Here is a 22,837-nt window from a genome sequence, read left to right as displayed (position 1 = left end):
GATTCATAATGAGCCCGTCTGTGAGGTGTATTCCTGCGTGTAAACGTCTCAATGTAACATTTCTACAACAGGAGGTCACGGCTTGGCACCCACACGTGTCCTCTGACAACCAGCTTCCTTCTGGTGAGAGAACGTTCTGGAGACCATTCACACATGACTTGGTGTGAAATGAGCAAGTTGCAGACCAAAATAATCCCGTCGTCCACTGAGGACTTCCATACATTAACGAAACAAAGGCATATTTTCTGTAGAGAAATAAAACTCAGATTTATTAACCTCAGACTTCTACAAATGCCTCAGGAGTTATAAAACAGCGTGTACACGTTGCTGAATGCTGCACAGTCCATCTCTGGTGGCTCCTCCCATTTCTATTGATTAAAACACTCATGACCCTCTGGAACAGGTTACAGCTGAAAACTAAAACCTGCCAAAGAGGTCTCTGCGTCCACTGCGTGTACATTTACTGCTAAGCAGGGCATTAATATTTTAGTACTTCAGGAAAGAAATCAGTGTCTGAAAGGAATAAATGATGTGAAAACTCCTCGTGGTCCCGCCTCTTCCTCCTCACCGTCCACTGCAGCAGGAAATATTTAACCTTCATGTCTAATCATCACACACACACACACACACACACACGGCCCATGACAACAAAGGTCTGAATAATAAAAATGGCTTTGTGGAACCGACACAAAACCACAGGAGTTTCAATATTTTGGAGTGGCGGCTGAGGAGAGACCTTTTTTTTGGGAGGGGGGGGGCACTACACTTGAGTCTCTGTTTTTGTGAAACAGGAAGTAAACTTTGTTTCATGAGCAAAACGCATGCCAACACAACCTGGAAGATGTTTTATGATTGTTGATCCATCGAACGCGAAATTAATCAAAACCTGTTGGTTGACTGAGACTGGTGGGCGGGGCTTAGACTGACAGATGTGACACACATTTCTATTCGCCAGTCTGGTGCCAAAGTGAGCCGGGGACTGGCCAATCAGGACGTGTCTCACATCTTCCCTCCCGTAAGAAAGTGTTTGGTTCTCAAAGATAATTTGAACAGTAGACAAAAGTTGAATTTCGATGGAAAAGTTTCAGATTTGACTTTGTAAACAAAACCTTCGGATGAAGAAAATAACTGAAGAATTCAAAAGTAAAAACAAAAACAAAAAAAGAAGGAGTGGCAAAGACATTTTTAGATTTGCAGAGACATTGTTTTTTGGAATATTATTGCGAATAATATTTAAATTCAAATGAAAAGAGGTGGTTAAAGACCGTGTACAGAAAACTTTGGAATAGAACAGAACTTGGAATTTGAAAGCAAAATCCGGGAAAGCAGGAAACTGGAGGGACAAAAAAGTCATAAATAACGAGACAAACTGAGGACAGATGGAGGAGGTAGCAAATTAGAGTTTGAGGTCAAGTCTGTGCAATGTTTATTGCTAATCAATGCCTTCCTAGTAAAACAATGAAAATAAACTTGAAACAACAGAACGTCTTTCGTTATAAACAGGCTGTTTTCAACATCTCTTCATTTACAGTATTTACAAGAACACAAACGGCGACGTCACGTTTGTGTCTTTATCCTCAGGAGCAGAGAGACAGGACCCTCAGGAGGTCAGACAGGGTTACGCTGTGAACAAAGGTATTAACGCAGGTCAAAACACTTCTTTGCAACTCTGAAATTTAAAATCTAACAGTAAAATATGAGATGACCTTTGTTTCTAACTACAACTTTGCTGAGTGGACACAGAAAACATTTTTTCCTAACAGGGAATTTCTTTTAAAGAAGCTGTTGTCAGTCAAATAATGAGTCAATAAAGATTAGTTCATGTTTGGTGGCGTTTCCATGTCACGTCTTGATTTGCAATAGAAAAAACAAAACTGAGTAAACTCAGCATCAACAGTTTCTCTCTCAAACAGAGCGGCACAGGAACGAGAGCTAAAAACCAGAGATAAATCAGCATGGGGTACACCTGAAACCAGGTGAGTGGTTCCCAGCAGCTGAAGATACGAGCAGGTTCAGTTCTACATCAGATCCACCAGTAAACACCAGACTGGTGGAAGGTGGAGGTTCAGTTCTACATCAGATCCACCAGTAAACACCAGACCGGTGGATGGTGGAGGTTCAGTTCTACATCAGATCCACCAGTAAACACCAGACCGGTGGATGGTGGAGGTTCAGTTCTACATCAGATCCACCAGTAAACACCAGACCGGTGGAAGGTGGAGGTTCAGTTCTACATCAGATCCACCAGTAAACACCAGACTGGTGGATGGTGGAGGTTCAGTTCTACATCAGATCCACCAGTAAACACCAGACTGGTGGATGGTGGAGGTTCAGTTCTACATCAGATCCACCAGTAAACACCAGACTGGTGGATGTTAGAGGTTCAGTTCTACATCAGATCCACCAGCAAACACCAGACCGGTGGATGGTGGAGGTTCAGTTCTACATCAGATCCACCAGTAAACACCAGACCGGTGGATGGTGGAGGTTCAGTTCTACATCAGATCCACCAGTAAACACCAGACTGGTGGATGGTGGAGGTTCAGTTCTACATCAGATCCACCAGTAAACACCAGACTGGTTCAGGTCTACATCAGATCCACCAGTAAACACCAGACTGGTGGATGGTGGAGGTTCAGTTCTACATCAGATCCACCAGTAACACCAGACTGGTGGATGTTGGAGTGGTGGAGTCTTAAAAACCTGGGTTGCTAACAAGAGTCTAGAGGAGCCTACAGAGGTCATGGAGGTCATTAAAGGTCATCAGGGGGAAACACAAGAAGCCTGAAGCTTCGTGGTGGTGACCTTGAAGTCATGTGACCCTGGTGTAGCTCCTTCATAGGCTAACTTTAGCTTAGCACTGCTAACCGTTACATTCAGGCTTCCAGCATCATCAGAGGGTTCATTAGTGAAGATGATCTTGATGAACAAAACCTGGAAGTCTCATTAGCCTGTTAGCAAGTTGTTCATTTAACTGCAAGTATTGCTGGAGCTTTTTGACCTCTCCGGGGGTACAAAAATACCTGATCCCTGACTTGCTAACTCCATGTTGGACTACAAAAATACCTGATCCTTAACATGCTAACTCACTGTTGGACTACAAAAATACCTCATCCCTGACATGCTAACTCACTGTTGGACTACAAAAATACCTCATCCCTGACATGCTAACTCACTGTTGGACTACAAAAATACCTCATCCCTGCACCGCTCTGCTGCTTCAGTACAATGAAGACACAAACGTGGCTCCATCTTCAGGAACCTGAACACAGTGTCTCTGGGTGGAGGAACCCAATAAAAGCTGCGATTCGCAGCTGGAAGCCCGTTTCACAGAGCCCAACCTTCAGGTGCGCACCTCCTCACGACAAGAACCAAAGAAAAACAAGAAGAAGCAAATAATACAATGTGTACAATAAATACAACATTACTAAGTCAAACAGTTTTTCACATTTCCCAGTATTCAAACTGGTGGTCACACAGCCAACCAGTGGCTTCACTGGAAACCAGTATCAGACCAATTGCTACATGAGACCTATATGAACCAGCAGGCAGGTCTAAGATTTCTTCAAATGGAGGGTAAGGCTACGTCAGCTAGACAGTATATTTGCATCTAATAAGCAGGTTTTCCCTCTCAGCTGAAAAGTGCAGCTGAATGTAGTTTTCGTGGAGACGATCTTCTCCAGGGCCAGGCGTTCCTGCTCCGGGGCCCCAGGACACACACCCCTAAACCAGAATACTGCCTCTTACGGTGCTCCTTCCATAAAACATAGATCAATTTAGCAGAATCCATCATGTAAGCACAGGGGGGGAGGAAGCTAGATTCTGACACAGGGATGCCCTGCAAAATTATATTAAGAAAACAAAACTATTGTGCTTCAATGGTAAAAAAAAAAAAAAAAAAGGAGAGGAAGAAGAGGAAGAAGAAGCTGGAGCTTCTGCTGCGTTCCTGCCAGGCGAGTGAGTCACTCACAACTGCACGACTTCAAGGGACACCTCACAAAACATCTCACCTTTTTTAATCAATGTCTTGAGCTCACTGGGGGATTTTCCCCCCCTCCTTCATCACAGCTTTGTGACTTGAGAACGTGGGAGGAACCAGCCACATTCATATTTAGCCTGAAGCTAACAGAGACCGACGGCCAACAACCGCTCATCTATCCAAAAACTTCACCAGAACACCTCTGGTTCGCACCACAGCGTTCCAGAAGAGCTTCCATCTCCAGTCAAAATGTTTGTCGATGATTGGTCGCTTGTCTGGACGTCTAAAGAACAGACAGTACAACGGACAGTTTAGCTGTAGTTAGCCGCCAGTCTCCGTTAGCTTCAAGCTAAATATAAGTAGCTGGCTTTCTACATTCTGAAATCCCCAAGAAGTGATGCAGGAGGGTGAACCATCTTCAAGACTCCTATCAGTGAGTGCCTGGAAGGTGAAATACACTTCTAGAGTGAGGGATCACTTTCAGCCTCCGGGTCCAGTTGATGACATCAGACCTTTGCTGACTGATGGCATCGATGCCTCAATACTGTGGCGACAGTGAAATGGGAGTGTTGTGGTCATCAGAACTTGGATTGTGGTGTGAATTTACAGGTCTGAGTCGTGTGATTTCAGTCACTCAGACTTAACATGAACGCAGCACTCTGGGGCCCCGGGCAGGCTCCTTATTGGCGATGTAGCCTTAAAGCGCATCCAGGCAACTGGGAAACGGGAAACTTTCCAGTTTGGGGAATGTGTTGAGAGGTCATTCAAATATACAATAACTTGTTTATTAGTCAAGCAATTTTTTTTACCTTCATACTTTAAATAGTTTCCAAATGAAAGGCCTTGGACGTACAGAAGGGCGGGTCCAGAATTTTCAGTTACCGTCCTTTTATGAACTTCTTCTTAAACAGAAGAGGAGCCTGGTATGAAAATGGATCGTCTGCTGTAACTTGTCCCACATGGAAATGTGACCCTTGAAAATTTACACAAAGTGCACTTTTCAAAAATTTCTCAGGTGAATAAGAAGAGAGAGAGGAAACGTCCAGGGGATAAACACCAGTTTCTAACCCTGGATGAAGGCTAGACACTGAATTGGTGCAGTTTTGCTGGTGAAACTCTGATATTTCTCATGGTAATTAAGCTCAAAGTTGCAAAAACTGTGTGGAAATAAAAGATGACTTTACTTCAGAACTGCGACGCCTGGGGGTGGATGAAGATACACATTAGGTTGCAGTTTTTGAAAGAACTCAAGAATGTTTTTCATTCCTGAATATTCCATGTGTCCACCTCCTGGATTTATGTACTTATGAGGGTTCAGTCCCAGAAAATAATGGGACGCCTCTGCACCTCCATGGCCAGTAGCTTGGACAACATTCATAGTGAGAAGGTAAAACCTTGCAAAGCTTCATTAAATATAGAAATGCCATCATAGCAAAATCAGCTGGTTGTGAGCTGGGACATTTTTCAGAATTGGTTCTTTTTTTTAATGGAAGCAAGGTCACATAAACAAGTAGGCTGCGTGTTGAACTGCTGTAAATTGACATTTAGGTCATGTGATGTCAAAGAAAAGTTAAAGTGTCAAAAAAGTGACACTGCTTCTTTGTGCAAAGAGCAAGTAGAATTAATCTTCCACCACGAATGAGCTGAGCAGACCATGGTGGTCGGAGCTTCCCGTGAACTTCCCAGTTGCTCCTGAACGCTCCAGTTCTCCTCTCATTCAGGAAATCATCCCACAAAAAAGGAGAAATGCTTTGGATTATTCACTTTTTCAGACTTATGCTAACTCACAAGTTTAAAGTGTTTTTAAATCAGTGCTAGCTTATATAGCAGTTTCGTATCTTTTCAAATAAATATCTTTCCTATACCAGGAACAAAATAATTTATCTTTACAGTAAATTGTTTCAGTGTTACTGCATACATTAGGAAAATAGGTAGATTACATGCTAGCAGCTTTAACGTCAGCTCAGAGAGCCGCTACAGTCGTCTTCAGGTCAATGTCTCTCCGCACCAACCAAACGTCCTCCGCCGTCTGCTCTGGGGTGAATAAGTACAGTATCATTTACACACACAATAAAACATAGTTCACATAGTATCAAGTGCGGCGTGTATGCATTAATCCCTGGTTTGGAACGTCGTGATGACACACACACATGCAGAAATTGCAAGAGACGCGAGGGCTTGTCCACTACGTTTAGGCTAAAACAGGGTTCAAAATCCTGTGGAGACATGCAATGGAATGTTTGTCGTGTGTTAAATGTCACAGAGTGGTCCTGATGCGGCCGTCCACCACGCTCACGTCATCCTCAGGTGTCCATCCTCAACCCTGTTGCTCTGCGGTGAATGAATACGTGTGTGAAAAGCTTTGAAAAGTTTTGGGAAGAAAGTTGCTTTCTAGCGCTGAGTCACATGAGACGCATCTACTGGTTGTATATGAAGCTGCAGCCCAGAGGTGGTTAGCCAAGTTAGCTTAGCCTGAGAGACATGAGAAAAAACTAGCCTCTCTCTGTCCAACGAATGGACGCCACCACATTACTTTCAAAAATACGTGTACAAAAACCTAAGCGCCAAAAAAATCCTGGTATTTTGTAGCCAACCTAAAATAAGAGTTTGGTTTTTGTACAACTTCAATCAGAACGTGTGTGAGGTGAGTTTGGAGAGCCGCGCTAGCTGCTTCCACTTGGCCTCCAGGCTGTAGCTTCATCTGCATCATCATCATCAAGGTGACATCATCAGCACATGCCAGGGTTCTCCATTTAGTCCTGGCACGCAGCGTCTTTTAAGGCTCGCTATCGGCCGAGCCTCCGCTTGGATTAACGCAGGAATAAGACGCCTTGTTGAAACTGCAAGTGAAAAATTTGAAACAACAAACCCAAAACAGAAGAACGCCAAACACATCAGGAAGGCTATTTTGGACTTCAAGGCTGCAGCTGCCACTGAGGTCATCATTTTGTTATTCTGGGTGTTGTTACATCAATAACCTTCACACGCTACCATGAGTAGTAATTCCAACATGTTAAAGTAAATTTGAGTTCACTTTTGATCTCGCTTACATTAGAATGGTAATGAATGGACCGGCTGAGTGCTCTAAAAACGTCATTGTGAGTCTTTTCCCCCTCGCTATTCTACTCCACCAGTAATGTCTTCCTGCCGGTGGAGGGAGGGATCTGGAAGCATAATTAATGCCATACGTAGTTTTATTTGGCCTTGAAATCACGGATTAGTTTTGTTCCTCAGAGAGAACTCTCGTCGTAACGATTCCTGAAACTGTAATTGCAGTTTGTTTTGTTGAGTTTAGATGTAGATTTTAGGGAAATTTGCATTTTCTCGGCACCACCGAGATCAAAACGCAGGGATCACCACCAGCCTTGGCAGCTACGGCCAGCAGCTGGCTAGCTTAGCATTCAAGCTAACCCTGCGTCGCACTCTAGCTTCATTTTCAGCATACAAACATGGAAGCGGTAATGGTATCAGTCAAGCATATTCAGGGTGTGATAGGTGGGCTCGTGACCTCAGCGTGACTCAAATCTTCGCTACGACCTTGAATGGAACCAAAACAGTCGGGAGCCCCTGAGAGAAAGAGCTTGGTCAGAAAGATTCGACCGTCCAATTAAACTTGGACAGCAGATGGTGGAGATTACAAAGCAAGTAAAAACTGCAACTGAACTACCGGTTGCTCTACTCAGTCCTCACGTCACTGTCCGCTTGGTTGGAACGTGGACGCAGTATTTAGGCATATCAGCTTTGCACCATGAAGATCCAGTTTGGTGGCTCGTACCTCGACATTGTGCGACATGGAGAGGATCTGGCGTGGCACCCAACTCTGCTCACAGTGACGATCGTTTCATTGCTAAGTGGAGGCTGTTAACAGCAAACAGCGTCCGTGCAGGTCGTGCCATGTGAACTACGCAGTCCCTCCTTCAAATTAAACCACAGAGTCCAAAGAAAGACAGAAAAAACAAATCTTCCAAAGTATAAAACTACAAATCAAATGTCAAACACAAATAAATTAATGAATAAATACTCTTGGAAATTAAATAATTTAAAATGTATTGCCTTGGTCAAGAGGTAGGCCAGGAAGACACTCATCTTCACGTCTCTGTGCGTGTGAGGTAAACCACCATAGCGCTGTTCTTACAGGTTTTAGCCCGCCAGCTAGCAGGCTGCCGCTAGCAGGCTGCCGCTAGCAGGCAAAATATCTTCAGACATTGTTGGATTTATTGAGGTGGGGGTGGCTGCCAAAATAATCATATTTCATCGTATTGTGCAATTGATACCAGTTATTACACCGATACTTAAAAAAACAACAACTACGACCTGATTTAAAGGATGCAGCCATTAATTCATTAACACAGCAAAACTGACAATTTCTCATTTGGTTCCTTATTTTGTCTACAAAGTTAATGACTCCATTTCAAAGCGTAAGCGCGAATGAACCCTAACGAAACTTCCACCGGTGATTGTTTCAGCAGCGCTTGTCTGCAGCATCATGCTGACCTGTCAACAACCCTGCTGGAGGGCTGGCGCGTGGACCGAGGTAGCGGGCAGCTTCCCATACGGCTCCTGTGGAGGAGGAACACTTCTGAGCTTCAGGGGGTTTGTTTGGCAAAGCTACAAAACGGCATTTTTTACCTTTTCTGACACAGGGTTTGGTGGAGGTGCTCACTGTTCCAGTTGTGCTACTAACCCCAGGAAGAGTTTGTGCCAGTGTCGTTGCACACACTGATCGTGCAGCTTGGACAAAATCCGACTGTTTCAGGTGCCTGTCAATGCCTCGGTGAGCTAAAGGAGCGCATACCTGCACCGAGGCAACCTCAGCCAAACCCAACGGGAGAAAAAATGCTATTTGTTGCTTTGTAAAACTGATTTGCCTCAAAACACAACGGTCACCCCTCACAGTTGCTCGGAGTTTGCAACGTGGCCGTTTGTATTAAAAGGGCTAAAACGAGCAACATCAGCGCTACGGTGGTCTAACTTTCCCTTCAGACCCCTGAAAACCTTCTCAACAGTGAATCTGGTGCGTTTGCTGGTAGTTGAACTGACTCACCGGCAGCTCGGAGGCTGGAAGGCAGCAGATGCTTATTCACTCACATCGCCGCTGCCTTGATTATCTCAGTTCCTAAGAACCGACAGGCGATCTGACAAAGAGCCATTCGGAGGTTTCACTCTTTGGGAAAATCAATCAGGAAGCAATTTTCTTACAGCAGCCGGCAGCAGGGTTAGAAGATACGACGCCGATCCTTCAGGAACAAATTCGTCTCTTCCCACCGAGTGTTCCCTGTTCTGGTGTGTGTGGTGTTGGAGGGGAACATGCAGGAAGGGATGGAGGAGGACATCCTTCGACCAGGAGGTCGTGCGTGGGGGGCGTCATACAGGTGAGTGCACGTTCGGGCCTTTAGATGATGCTTTCAGTGTGTGCGTGACTGATGGTGTGGACGTGCGGGTGGGCTTGGGTATGGCTGGACCGGCGTGGGCCCATACAGTTCTGCTGCTCATTGAGCAGAGTGGTGGTCTCTCCCAGCCCGTTCTCGGGGTCAGCAGAGGGCGGCGACTGCTGAGGTTTGGAGGAGAAGGAACTGGGTACAGTTGGGTGGGGGTTGGAACTCGTGGAAGACGGAGGGGTTTGTGAAAGGGGGGCGTGGTTGCCCGGAGGAGGAGGAGTGGCTTGGGGCAGAGGCTGGCTCGGCCTGCGGCTGGAGGAGCTTTGGGGCAGAGCGGCGCGGTTGCTCGGCAGCATCGGCTGAATGTTAGACGGTGGCCGCTTTGCGGGAGGTGTGGCCAGAGGCAGTGGATTGCGTGTTCCTGGTGGCGTCACGGGGGGCAACGAGGCAAACATGTCCAAGCGAACTTGACTGCCCTCTGGAGACTGCGGCGTGCTGTCCAGCCTGGACGCCAGGAGACCATTCTGGTACTGGGCACGAGTGATCTGAGGAGCACAGAACTGTTGAGCCTGAATGTGAACCTTCACATCTTTGAAAACTTCAATATCAAATCCATCAAGGCAGCTGAGAGATTTGTTTTCTCCCGGTTCTTTCTTTCTCTCACTGAAGAGACCACCTCAACGACCAGCCAGGTCAGACCGAACGTGTGTGCCCCCACTGACCAGAGGAGGCGCTAGCATGGTGACCAGGACACACGCCCTCATCCAGGTTCCCTCCCACAGATGCCACCAGCATAGTATTATTTAGAAGTGCTGCATGGAGTGTCCTGATTGGTGGAGATGGCGTTACCTTGACAAACTGAAGGTCTGTGAGTGCCCGGACGCAGAAGTCCGGTATGTACTGGAAGGGCGTGCCGGGGATCTGGGTGTTGCTGCCGCCGACAGAGCCGCTTTCTGGAGCGCGCTCGGTGCAGCTAAGGGACGCCGAGCGGTTGAGGTTTCCCCCGTGAGACGGAGATCTGAATTCTGGGATTGAAAGAGAGGGGAGTGAGTGACAAGAAGCGAAGATATAAAATAAAGAAGAAAGAGCATGCCCACACACACACACACACACACACACACACACACATAAATAAATGACGTGCGAACAAGATGGTTGTGGGAGAACGACGTGAAAACACACAGCAACAAATACACAACATATTAACATCCCACCAGCGATGATTGACAGGGGAGAGATCAGACTGTTTGTTATCGACAGAAACAACAAACGTGCCGTGAGATGAGAAAGTCTGAGTGTTTCATCGCCATGACGGGACTCAAGAGGATGGATCTCTCTCATTGGCTGGGTTTAGTGATGTCATGGAAGGTGAGGCGAGGGCGCCGGGTTTGAAGGTTAGTGGTAGAAGAGCTGTCCATGGGGGTGTCGGACCTTCATTTGCAGTAGAGATCAGTTGGGGGGGGGGGCGGTAAAGGTATAGTTTGACATCTCAGATAACGACCTCCTTAGGACACTCATCCATCAGCCTGTTTCATATCAAGGCCCATTTGCGTTCACTGTGAGACGCAGGCGGGTCTTTCTCCTCTTACTGGTCCTCTGTGTTTGTGTCCTAAGAGTGAACAGACCAAATGCAGCAGTACCACCGGTGACCACGGCGTGGCGCTGTGGTGCAGCCAGACTCCAAAACACTGAAGGAAATGCCAGAGCTTTTCAAGGAGAAGTTGTGCAGGACGATGAGAAACCTGAAGCGTGTTGAACCATCCAGGACCGTCTCATCACCGGGCACACATCCGCTTACGTCCTTTGACATTTATTTTCATGTGTGACAGGAGCGTGAATGGGCCTTTGATGTGAAGCCAGCTAGCCTAGCATAGAAATGGAGGGGGAAAAGCTGGCCCGCCTCAGTCCAAATGTTCCAAAATCCACTTGACAGCAACCCTAAAGACCCAAACGCATAGCAAGTGGAAACTGATGCACGTCATTTGCGTCGTTTGACTCCCCCAAACTACAGCGGATCGTCTCATGAAGCCTCAAGATGGAACTTGGTTCAGAGTGGAAGCCTGAAGGTTGTCTGATGGACCTAAATATGCAACAGGTGCATGTTCAGCAGTTTAAATTATGGGCGCGCGCACGTCAGACACTTGCTATGCGAGTTTGGGGCTTTACGCTGAGACAGCAATCTGTCACAAGTTGAGCTCGTAGTTGCTGGTCGGTAGATTCTGTTACCTTCAGTGAGCTGTAGCCTGATATTTGGTGGGCACACAGGTACTCTGAATATCTTCCTATCTTCGTATTATTCAAAATGTCAAACTATCCCTGTAACCGAAGGTCTACGGTCAGACTCTCCCGCTGTGGAGTGATGACAAGCATCTGACCGCGGATCAGCGGTTCAACGGGAAGGAGGTGGTGAGAAGGTTAGAAAAATTGAGAACGCCGCGTCCAGAGCCCCGTCCAGCAAGTCCACCCGTCTCCCTTCATGATTTACAGCTGATGTCTGCCGACCCCATTGGGGCCACATGGGGGTCACGTGATGGACAATCCGTCAAACACTCTAACCGAAGCTAAGCTAAGCTAAGCTAAGCACTGCAAGGCTAACACATTGAATCTTTAGCAAACCACTCACCAGCTGAGCATTCAGTGACTCGTTAAAGTGGAGTCCTGACATCCAGAGGTGTTCAGTTGTGTTCATCTCATCCTTTTATTTTAGCTTCTAGTTTTTTTCAAGCTTGCCCTTTTAGCTTTTAGTCCTTTGCTAGCTTCCATTGGTTTCTTTTAGCCTTTTAAAGTTATAGTGAAGGTTTTTTGCTTTCACTGTTAGCAGCTTTAATTCTTCCTGGCTTTTTTTTTTAGCAAGCTTTTTTTTGTGTACAGTCTGGCATGCAGGTTTGTTTGTTTTTTGGTACATTTGAACTTCTACTGTTTTGGCTTAAATTAGCTTAAACTTTTTGATGTTCTAGTCTTTCTGGCTCTCATTTAACTTGTTTTCTTAGACTTGTGCATTTCAACTTACATTGTAGCTTCCTTTAGCATCCATTTAGCCTGCAGTGTTTAAGCTCATTAGTGTTTACAGGTCATTTTAGTGAGAAAAATTAAGTTTATATTGTAGTTTTAGTCCTTTTTGGGTTTATTTTCAGCTTTCATCTTGGCTTGCATTTTTGCATATTATATTTTAGCTTTGAGTGGTTTTTCAATTGAATTCTAACTTGCATTGATACCTTCTTCTGATATTCGAGATCTCCAAGTTAATGCTCTTAAGGCCAGTTTCATTCAACAGTTTTCTTTGTTGAATTACGGAGATGAGCAGTGTTGAAAGATGAGCTGTTTACCACCCTCTGGTGGACAGTGCATAGAATAGCAGCGCAGCTTTACACCGTTGCTCTATTTCTCCGCCACTCACTCCCAGAGGTCAGTGGGGCTTTTCTAAACTGCTGTTTGTGTTGCTAGCAGCCAGAGGGAAGAAAGTTTGGTATTTTGTGACATCTTATTGACAGCTTTGGAATCACAATTTATCTACCAGGGTTATTAGTTCAATTACAGCTTATTAGTCCTGTCATTTCTAAATGTAATGTTACTGAATTCAGGGTTCAGAGCTTTTATATTAAAAAGCCTGGAAAACACATCTTTTAAAATGATCTTTTGGGCATCAGTGGAGGTTTTCCGTCACATCAGCACTGGGATGGGTCGGTCTGGAGCAACAGCCCGAGCGCGAACGTCAAACATTTACTGTTGAGAGGCGAATTACAGTCAAAACCATGACTCGCTGGATCGGAGCTCTGGAGACAACGAGGAGAGTTAAAATGGTGAGTCTGGCTTTAAGAGGAGCCCCTCCCACCCTACGCTAACCCATGCGAGTGTTTACCTGGGAAACGAGAGAACAGAGAAAACCTCTTAAGAGAAAGGCGTCTTGGAGGGGGGGACGCCACTGATGGGGAAAGAGGAGGTGTGACGGCTGAGAGGGGGGAGGAAGAGGAGGAGGAGGAGGAGGAGGAAGGGCAGAGAGAGAGAGATGAGCTGGTTTATTTTCCATTTCAGCTGAATCACATCGCTGCTGCAGTCGTTTTCTTTTCTCTCCGACGGCGGCGCCGGCCTCGTCACCGAGAGGACGAGGAGCGAACCTCTCTGGAGCGCTAACGCGCCTCACCCAGCTCACCAAAACAACGATCCTGATCCGATCTGAGCTTCCAGTTAGAAATGCAAGTCGGACTTCCAGCATGAGGAATGACTGCATGTTTGGCAGAGAGGTGGTCGACATGAATAAATATAGATACAGTGGACTTACATGACACCGCACACGAACACACACTGAGCAGCATGGAGGGCACGGCGAGTTCAGACAGCAGGTTATCAGGACAGAGAGAGAAACAAGTCAACAGAGCAGAGAGGAGGAAGTAGAACCGGCTCCACTCACGCTGGTACCAGGATCCATTCTTATACTGTACACAGCACCACCTCATGAAACCGCTGACACACAACCCAACGTGGAGGACATCGAAGGGACGCGGTTTTTGGCTCTTGGTGTGTGGCGGGTTTTTTTTTCATAGCCAGATAAAAGAGCTGCTTCTTGACCAGTGATAGGGTTACAATGAGTACGCTTGTGTGTGTGTGTGTGTGTGTGTGTGTGTGTGTGTGTGTGTGTGTGTGTGTGTGTGTGTGTAAACAGTTTTAATATTGTAGGTACTCCTGACAGATGAAGTGATGCAGCAGGAAGCCGGTCAGACCACTGAGGAGTATCAGGTGGAGGACTGGAACTGAACCATTCAGAGACATTAATAGCTTGTTAGCTCACTTGTAGCCTGTTAGCCTGGTTTGGCTAGAAGGTTCCGAGCGTGCGGGTGTACTCGGGGCAGCTCAGAGGGGCTCCATCAATAACGAACGTTCACTAAAAGTAATCTCAGCATTCAAAGCTGAGGATGAAAACACCTCTACTGAGAAGCCTCGTTGTCTTCAGTTCACGTTTCAGTCGCCACCTCCACTGAGACGGCAAACTCCATGAGCAGTCGTCTAAGTGTTTCCGTATTTGGGTTAAGCCTATTGACTTTTCCACTCGTCTCTTCACACAAGCGGCTTGATTAGTGACTTACTGATGCGGCGCTCCAGCAACCGCTGACACACGACCTCACCTCCCACATTGGAGCTGCCGCTTGTTTTGGGCTCAAACTGTCATAAAAACTATAAAAACGTATAAAACTGAATAAACCCTGGAAGTCGCTGCCTTTTCCAACAATTATTCCTTTTTTGGGAACAAGTCTCCTGTATCTGTAGGGCCGAGGCCAGCGTCTGACCAGCGGTGCAGTATCACCCAGAATCTCAAGTATTAACTCTGATTGGTGTAAGGGGGCGTGGCCAAATATATCCACTGATAATAATGGTGGTGATCCAACACAGCGCAGACGACCTGCCATGCACCTGAAACACGCACCAACAGTGTGTCCCTCCTACGTGCCATGTCCCTGTGGTGGTGGCAGAGTGGGCGGAGCTACAGCTACGACAGCGTGGTCGAATGATTGCCGTGTAAAATTGAGATGAAACAAACTGTGGGAACAATGTTGTCTTGTTGCTCTTTGTTAAAGGAGTCTCCAGTCGCCACAGTTTAGAGACGGAGACGCTGTGGAAGAATGTTGGTGGAGCAGAAACTCTCCCTGTTCACTCAGAAGACGTGTGGTGCGTGTATGTTCTCACCCAGCGATAGCGTGCTCAGAGCCATGACGCCATAGTAGGAGAACGGGCCAGTTTCAAACTTCATGTTTTCATTTCCAGCTTCCACCTCCACTCGGCCCTGTAACACACACACACACACACACACACACACACACACACACACACACACAGAACTTTTACTCAAATGCTTCTGTAACCGGACAGTCCCACTGGTGTGTGTCAGAGAGTCCAGGCCGTCTCCTGTGGCTGGTAACACAAACACTTGGAGGTCTGATGAATATTACATCCTGCTGCAGGACGGCTCATCCGGCTCTCCGTGTCTCTTTACATCAAACACGCACGTATGTCCAGCAACATGTGTGAGCCCCTTAACCACCCTGAGCCATCGCAACTGAACATAAACCTGGGCCTGAACTGGACCCTTAAACCAAGTTGGAACCCTTTCATTGGACCAGTCTGGGGTCCCCATGAGGACTAGAGGTCCTGGTAACAAAAGCATCTCACACACACACGCACACACGGTGGAAGAGGAGCAGCGGTGCTCAGGTTGCGTTCTGAGTGTCTGCCGTCACTTTATCCACACCTCAGGTGTCGACAACAAACACCTGAACGTTTAGACTCACTCAGCTGTCGGGACACGAGTGACGCCAACAGAGACACGGAGCAGTGAAACCGCCTCCTGGAGAACATCACCAACATCCTGCTGCTTTTCTTTTTCATTTGGCTTCAAGACAACAAACACACCTCCTCTCTGACGTGCTCGCTTTCTGTTGGACTACAAACACACCTCCTCTCTGACGTGCTCGCTTTCTGTTGGACTACAAACACACCTCCTCCCTGCATTGCTCTATAAATTTATTCAAATCTCAGGTTTATTATGTAGTTTCATGCGAATGAATTAGCTTCAAGCAACATTAGCTAACTAGCCTGCTTTCCAGCAGAGGACTTTAGGCTACAGCTGCTAATTTATTGAATAAAAATCAACTCAGCACACTGCTAGCTTAACGTTTTTAGCTCAGTTCTGCTAATCATCTCAAACTGTCTCTTCATGCTGCTGCAGAGGGGGGGTGGGTGTCGTCTCCCCCCTCTGCCTTTATCCCTCAACCTCTCGCTGCTGTTTATTCACCCTCCATATGCTCGGCTCTGCTGTCACCTCTCATCTGCTTTTCTTCTCTTCCATCCTCTTTAACCATTCAATCCCCTCAGTTTGTCTCACACTTACGTAAGAGGATCTACTAGTGAAGGTCGAGCAGTCTGCCCCCCATCGCCCCCCCCCCCACACATCTATTAGCTGTTGATTCACTGAGCCAAACTTTTTATTCATCCTAAATCTTTAAACCTGCAGATGCAAACTTGTGCAACATCGTATCTGAGTTTTCATCCAAGTCTAAAACAACGCTGGCGTGTTTGCAGGTGTTTTATCTTCTTGACCTTTTGGCTCCGCCTCCATAGGAAAACTCTCCAGAGACTTGGCAGTCGGTGTTGGACCTTTTGCCGATATTTAATATGCAGATGTTTTATAGCTGATATTTACAGCTGTTGATCTCGTCTGACATGATTTGTATCAAACGCGTGTAAACGTTGCCCGTAACACAGTATGTTGTATGTTTACTATGTTTATGTTTCTGATCACATATTTATTGTTCTGTCTTCATCATTGATGCTGAGACGAGTAGATGATACTTGGACAGAGGTGTATTCTAAGAAGGGCGAGTACCTGCAGTGTCGCCGCCAGGAACCAGCACCCGTTACACCTGCGTTAAACGTGAGAACCGACAATTACAGGTAAATAAAACAATAAAAGTCCAAACTTGACTAAGTGACTTCATGGAAGTGGGATGAGTCTTAAAAGGTTGACAAGTTTAGCGCCGGCAGGCTGCTTATACGCCTCCAGACGTGACCCAAGATAAACCCTCGCTACCACCTGTGAGCCGACCTGACACCGCGGCGCCGCCGCACCCCTGGACCTGACGTGTTCTCACACCAGCTGACACCACACAGGTTTGTGTTTGAAGTACTTGTGTGTGTACCTGCAGGATGAGGACGAAGTAGTCCACAGGTTTGCCTCTCTGGTAGAGGAAGTGCAGTGCGGAGCGTTTGTCCATGTCGTTGAACTTGAGCTCCTGGACCACGTCCGGGTGCCGCAGGATCCTCAGTAGAACCTTCTCAGTGATCTGGAACGGGCTGAACAAGCTCACCTCTGGTTGGACCACAGAGAGGAAGCAGGTGTTAGGCTGGTACCATATAAGGTTACATTCATTTACATGAAATTCTATGACATCACAACAACAATGATGCCTACTAGTATGTTGAGCTTGTTCGGTCTGCAGTAACAAGTCTTAAACCAGGTGCCGACAAACCAGGAACAACTCAAAAACTGATCTTCAGAATCAAATATGTTTTGCCCTCTAAATGTGTGTATCCTGGTGGCGAGTTCAGCCGCCGCCACCTGGGAGCTCACCTGTGGCCAGGAAACGATGCGCCGCCAGCATGAGCTGAGGAGAGATCTTCACCTTACTGTCACCGTCGTGCTTGAAGGCCGAGAAGTCACGCTTGTTTTTACTGGGATCCACCTTCTTCCTGTTTCTGTTGTCCGCTGCAGGGAGACGATGACGACAACACACACACACACACACACACACACACACACACACACACACACACACACACACACACACACACACACACACACACACACACACACACACAGCTGTTCAGTGGCAAGCACAAACCATCTTTTCCATCAAACTTTATTTTGACCCCAACCCTGCGGACCGGCCTGCATGACCCGGTTCCAGCTTGTAACAGCTCAACCTGAGGCTGCCTGAACTGAACCAACTCAAGTCTGAACCAGATCACAGGCCTGGAACACAAACAGTCCCGTGTGTGTGTGTGTGTGTGTGTGTGTGTGTGTGTGTGTGTGTGTGTGTGTGTGTGTGTGTGTGTTGGACCAGTAAACGCAGACTCACTGTAAAGGTCGGACTCGTCCAGGATCTCGGACTTGATGATCTCCTCGATGACGTCCTCCAAGGTGACCAACCCCAGCACCTCGTAGAAGGGGTCGCCCTCCCCCTCGTTGTTGACCTTCTGGACGATGGCCAGGTGAGATTTACCTGGTCAGAGCAGAGATCAAAGCTGGGTTGTGAGTGCTTCTAACAAACCTATGAGTGAGGACGTTTCAGCTGCCAGGAAAGTAGGGCAACAGGAAGGAGGAGCTGCTGCTCCAAACCTCCGCCGGCCTTCAAACGGCTGCATCAGACATCCTTTCTTGATTTTCTATTTTGGAAGCTGCAGTCACGCTGCTGTCGGATCTGTCGGTGGATTTAGGCTGACTGTTGGGAGGACGGTCTGATGCCTTAATATAGCTCCAACCGGACGCAGGGCTTTGGAGAGGAAAGAGGAGGAGGAGGAGGAGCTGCCAAAGCGAGATGAAGAGGAGGATGTGGGGATGATTAAGGATCCTGGATCTCGTGTGCTGAGATCTCCTCCTCACGCACGGAGCAGCAGGCTGAGGGGCGGTCCAGCGTGTCGACGCCAACAACAACTCTCTTCCTTCAAGTCAAACACCAAGTGAAACCCGATCACACCTGGATTTTACCTGAAGAAGCAGAAAACGCTGACCCGTGCTGCAATTATCACTTCCTGTAACCAGCACGTGGCGTCCAGTTGCTGCAGTTTCCTGTTCTACTGCCAGATGTCCAACATGGCCGCCTCCTGGCCATCACCTGAAAAGCCAGAACTTAGTTCTTATTGTTGACGTGCAGTTCCCTCTTTGGTTCCATGTGTGAAATGAGGTCAGAGGTCAACACTACGCAAATAAACCTCAACCCTGCCATGCTCACTTCCTACTGGACTACAAAAATAACTCACTTCTGACATGCAAACTTCCTGGTGGACTACAAAAATATAACTCGTCCTTGCCCAGCTAACTTCCTGTTGGACAACAGCAAGACCTCATCCCTGCCCAGCTCTGTGTACATACATATATTTTTACCACACTGGTCTTACAGCTGTACTCAGTATCTGCTGATATACAAGTATCAGAAGGAAGTAAAAGTATCTGAACCACTCTGGTGCTAAATTCAAGGCTAATCTCAGTAGTAGGCAAACCAGTGAGTGATGTCGCTGTGGCCACGCCCACTTCCTTACTACCATCTCTGTAGTATTCTGAGTTGTTCTTCACGCCTGAGCTACTATGACCTGCAGGCGTGTCACTGTTGACCCAAGCAGCATCGTCATCATCACCCTCAGCAGATGTCCGTCCTGTCTGACCTCCACTGGAAGGTCAGAGGTCACAGTTCCAGATTAGCAGTTTGCATCACGGTGCCCACAGCGCTGATGTTTCCTGCACTAATCCCGAGCGCCTGAATGTGTAGAGTTTCATCCCATCAAACACGGCAGCAGATGATGTCACTGATTAGTTCGTCCTCGCTGATTGGAGGCGATCGGCGGTTAAATCTGGGGAATAATAGTCTGCTGCCAGATCGCATCAAACCCTGTGGCAAATGAATTCAGGACAACGGAGCTCGGCAGCTCCATCAGCCGTGAGTCATCACCAGGTAGTGATTCATCGCTCGCATTTAGCGACAGCCCGTCTCAGCCTCACTGGGCCGCTGCAGGTTTCTGTGGCCGGTACCAACACAGGAGAGCAGACATCCGGCGCCTGGCGCTCTGTGCCGTTTTTTTTGCTTCGTGATGACACGTCGCCGGGAGGCGGCCTGGTAAATGACCTCACATTACGGAAACTTGCTTCAGGTGGTTTTGTCGTCACACATTTTCACGCTCTGGACCCCCAACTAAAGACAAGGAACTCTTTGATCTGGAGATGTTTTGGTTCAGACATGTCTCACAAGCATTTAAGCACCAGAGACCTTGACTACAACAACCACAACCACAACAACCACAACCACAACCACAACAACAACCACAACCACAACAACAACCACAACCACTACAACAACAACCACAACAACAACCACAACCACCACAACCACAACAACCACAACATCCACCACAACAACAACCACAACAACCACAACCACAACAACAACCACAACAACAACCACAACCACAACCACAACAACAACCGCTGAGCAGTGTCTCCTCAGACACGGTTCAAACGTTTGAGAAAAGGATGCAGGGTGTTTCACTGATTAACACCAGATAACGGTTGGTGTCCAAACGTCACCCCGCCGGCGCCGGAGGACGATCGGCCTCCACTCTGATGCAGTCCAGAACCGATGTTTGAACGAGAAGCTGGATCGGATTTCTTGTGTTTAAATTCTTATGAGAGACGTCTGAACCAAAACGTGTTGCGGGGGGGGGGGGGGACAAAAGAGGGTGCCAGATCTCTGCGGTTAATAAACACAACTGGCGAGGAGGCGTGTTTCGGTGAGGACTGATGGTGAAACACCACCAGGACCCTCAGACGGGACGCTGCCGCAGGCCAAACAACATCCAGTTTGACAGGCAGGTCGAATGTTCCACTGATCAATGGAGCTTATCGATACACACAGAGGAGGCTGAGGGTCGTTTATGACACACGCACTAATGTACACACACACACACACACACACACACACACACACACACACCTTTCTTGAACTCCTCCAACATGGTGTCCAGCTTGGTGTCATGGAACACGAAGTGCACTGGGTGGTTGTAGAACTTGGTGATGGTCTTCAGGGTGGTGCAGTCGTCTGGGTCCACGAAGGCCAGGTCCTTCACGTAGAGGATGTCCACGATGTTGGACCTCTCATCGTCATACACGGGTATCCGGGTGTAGCCGCTCTCCATGATCTCAGACATGGTGTTGAAGTCCAGCACGGCGTCCGCCTGGATCATGAAGCAGTTCCCCAGCGGCGTCATCACGTCCTCCACCGTCTTGGTCCGCAGCTCCAGGGCACCCTGGATCATATTGAGCTCCTCCTTCACCAGGTCGTTGTAGGGCTCCGTCACCTTCAGCATCTCCACCAGCTTCTCCCGGTTGTACACGGTGCCGATCTCCTGGCCCAGCAGGACGTCCAGCAGCTTGCTGATGGGGAAGGACAGCGGCAGAGTCAGGAGCATGAAAAGCTTGGTCACCATGATGGTGTTGGCCCCCACCGCCAGCCCGTGGCGGGAGCACAGCGCCTGGGGAACGATCTCCCCAAAGATGACGATCCCGATGGTGGAGGCCACCACGGCCCCCAAGCCCGACCCGATCAGGTCGTCCAGGAGGATGGTGAGGGTGGTGTTGACCAGGACGTTTCCCAGGAGCAGAGAGCACAGCAGGTAGTTCCCTTTGCTGCGGATGGGCTCGATCTTGCGGGCGTACTTCTTCTCCTTGTCGGTGCCGCAGCTCTGGACGATGCGCAGCTCCATGGGGTCCAGCGCCATCAGGCCCAGGTTCAGCCCGCTGAACATCCCGGACAGAACCAGCAGGCAGCAGATCAGGATCACCTGCAGCCACATGGGCAGCAGGGACTTCTTCTCCTCCACCACCAGCAGCCGCCCATCACTGTCCCCCAGCTGCACCCACCGGCCCCCGGCCGCGCTCCTTGTGCACAACGCGTACTCCTTCTGCGGCTCGCTCTTGCGCAGCGGCTTGACGCGCACGGTGAGCAGCCCCGACGTCCCGCTGCCGCTGACGTTCATGAAGGTCCCGACGCTGATGTCCTTCGTGAAATCAACACAAGTCCTGTCGGGCTCCGCGTCCATCCCGCCGCTGCTGCTGCCGCCCCGCGCCGCCGCCTCCTCCTCCTCATCCGCTTCATCGCCGCCGTCGGTCAACTCCGTGAAGCGGATCTGCGTCCAGGTGCCCGAGTGGAGCTGCACCCCGTAGAACCGGAGCTGCACGGTACTCTCCTCAGTCACCTGGAGGACACCGTCGTCATTGGTGGCGGTGGGCTTGTCGCTCCTCTCCAGCCGCATGCCGAGCACCTGGCTCCCGCCGCCGCCTCCCCGGACGCCGCCGCCGCCGCCGCCTCCGTGCGGCCGCCGACGGCGCTCCACAGGCAGAGAATGACGGTGAGAACGTAACCCTGCTGCCCGCTCCATTCTGTCGCCATGTTTGTTTCACTGCTCGGCGACCCAGGAGCTGACGTCATTTACTCATGTCCAAGCGGCTCCGCCCCCCCCCCCCCCCCATCACCACCTACTGGACAGCGACAGGTAGGGCCAATAAACAAACACGGCCCCGCCCTCTTCTATTTCTGATACCCACAATTCCCCGCGGCGGCAGCTGATGATGGCTGAGTGAGGGCTTCTATGTTCACGTCACCCGGCGTCACCCCCTCACTCCGCCCTCACTCAACATCACCCCCAGCACCCCCACTGTGAAGGCTTGGGGCGATGCGGCTTTCTGCTCCAACTGCATCCGGAGCCAGCAGCTGTTACGTAAGACATAACATCCCATCACCCCCCCCCCCCATCCTCCCATCATCCTGCATCCCTCTGGCAGTTGCAGCAGGAGGCTCCCGATGAGGATGATGAGGATGAGGATGATGATGATGAGGAGGATGAGGATGATGAGGATGAGGATGATGAGGATGATGCAGCACCACAGCGCACATGCACGTGTGTGTCACGATGCTTTTATTTATTAGCATAAATATCAGTCCGTTTTTTCAAACCACTAGCAGATCAGGAAATGACATCACAGGCGCTTGGTGGCTGTGGACGCGGCGCGACGAGGAGATGGAGTTCTTTATGAGTTCTGACGTACTTTGCTCCTCATTATTCTGCATCTGCAACATTTGCTCGAACTTTGACCTCTAGGATGTTTCCAGGGAAGAGTGAGGAGGTTCCCTGTAACTGTTACTGACCCACGAGTTTAAAAGCA

At 48.5% G+C, this 22,837-nt stretch overlaps 1 protein-coding gene across 7 annotated transcripts; it reads right to left on the bottom strand.

Annotated features, from left to right (window-relative positions):
- Positions 1-248: 248 nt before the first annotated feature.
- Positions 249-21,977, bottom strand: cnnm4a (cyclin and CBS domain divalent metal cation transport mediator 4a). 7 transcript variants are annotated; one of them, XR_015110291.1, is made up of 9 exons: positions 20,610-21,977; positions 17,985-18,128; positions 17,477-17,611; positions 17,046-17,215; positions 15,037-15,133; positions 13,217-13,306; positions 10,207-10,382; positions 7,755-9,902; positions 249-6,013 (listed from the first exon to the last, which is right to left on the bottom strand). XR_015110291.1 is itself a non-coding variant. In XM_086186478.1 (8 exons), exons 1-8 carry the CDS (start codon positions 21,925-21,927, stop codon positions 9,372-9,374), a joined length of 2,661 nt encoding a protein of 886 aa, XP_086042604.1. In that variant the 5' UTR covers positions 21,928-21,968; the 3' UTR covers positions 249-9,371. The 7 variants fall into 7 exon arrangements, 2 of the variants coding, with proteins under 2 accessions (XP_086042604.1, XP_086042605.1); XR_015110292.1 differs by having other exon boundaries at positions 249-6,008; XR_015110290.1 differs by having other exon boundaries at positions 249-7,894; positions 9,024-9,902.
- Between the last annotated feature and the right edge of the window lie 860 nt (positions 21,978-22,837).

Source organism: Aulostomus chinensis, chromosome 19, assembly GCF_037954235.1.
Source record: "Aulostomus chinensis isolate RoL2024-O1b breed Wild chromosome 19, RoL_Achi_v1.0, whole genome shotgun sequence".
Taxonomy (NCBI): domain Eukaryota; kingdom Metazoa; phylum Chordata; class Actinopteri; order Syngnathiformes; family Aulostomidae; genus Aulostomus; species Aulostomus chinensis.
The sequence above is the reverse complement of the archived record's forward strand: the minus strand, read 5'-3'. Positions and strand labels throughout refer to the sequence as shown.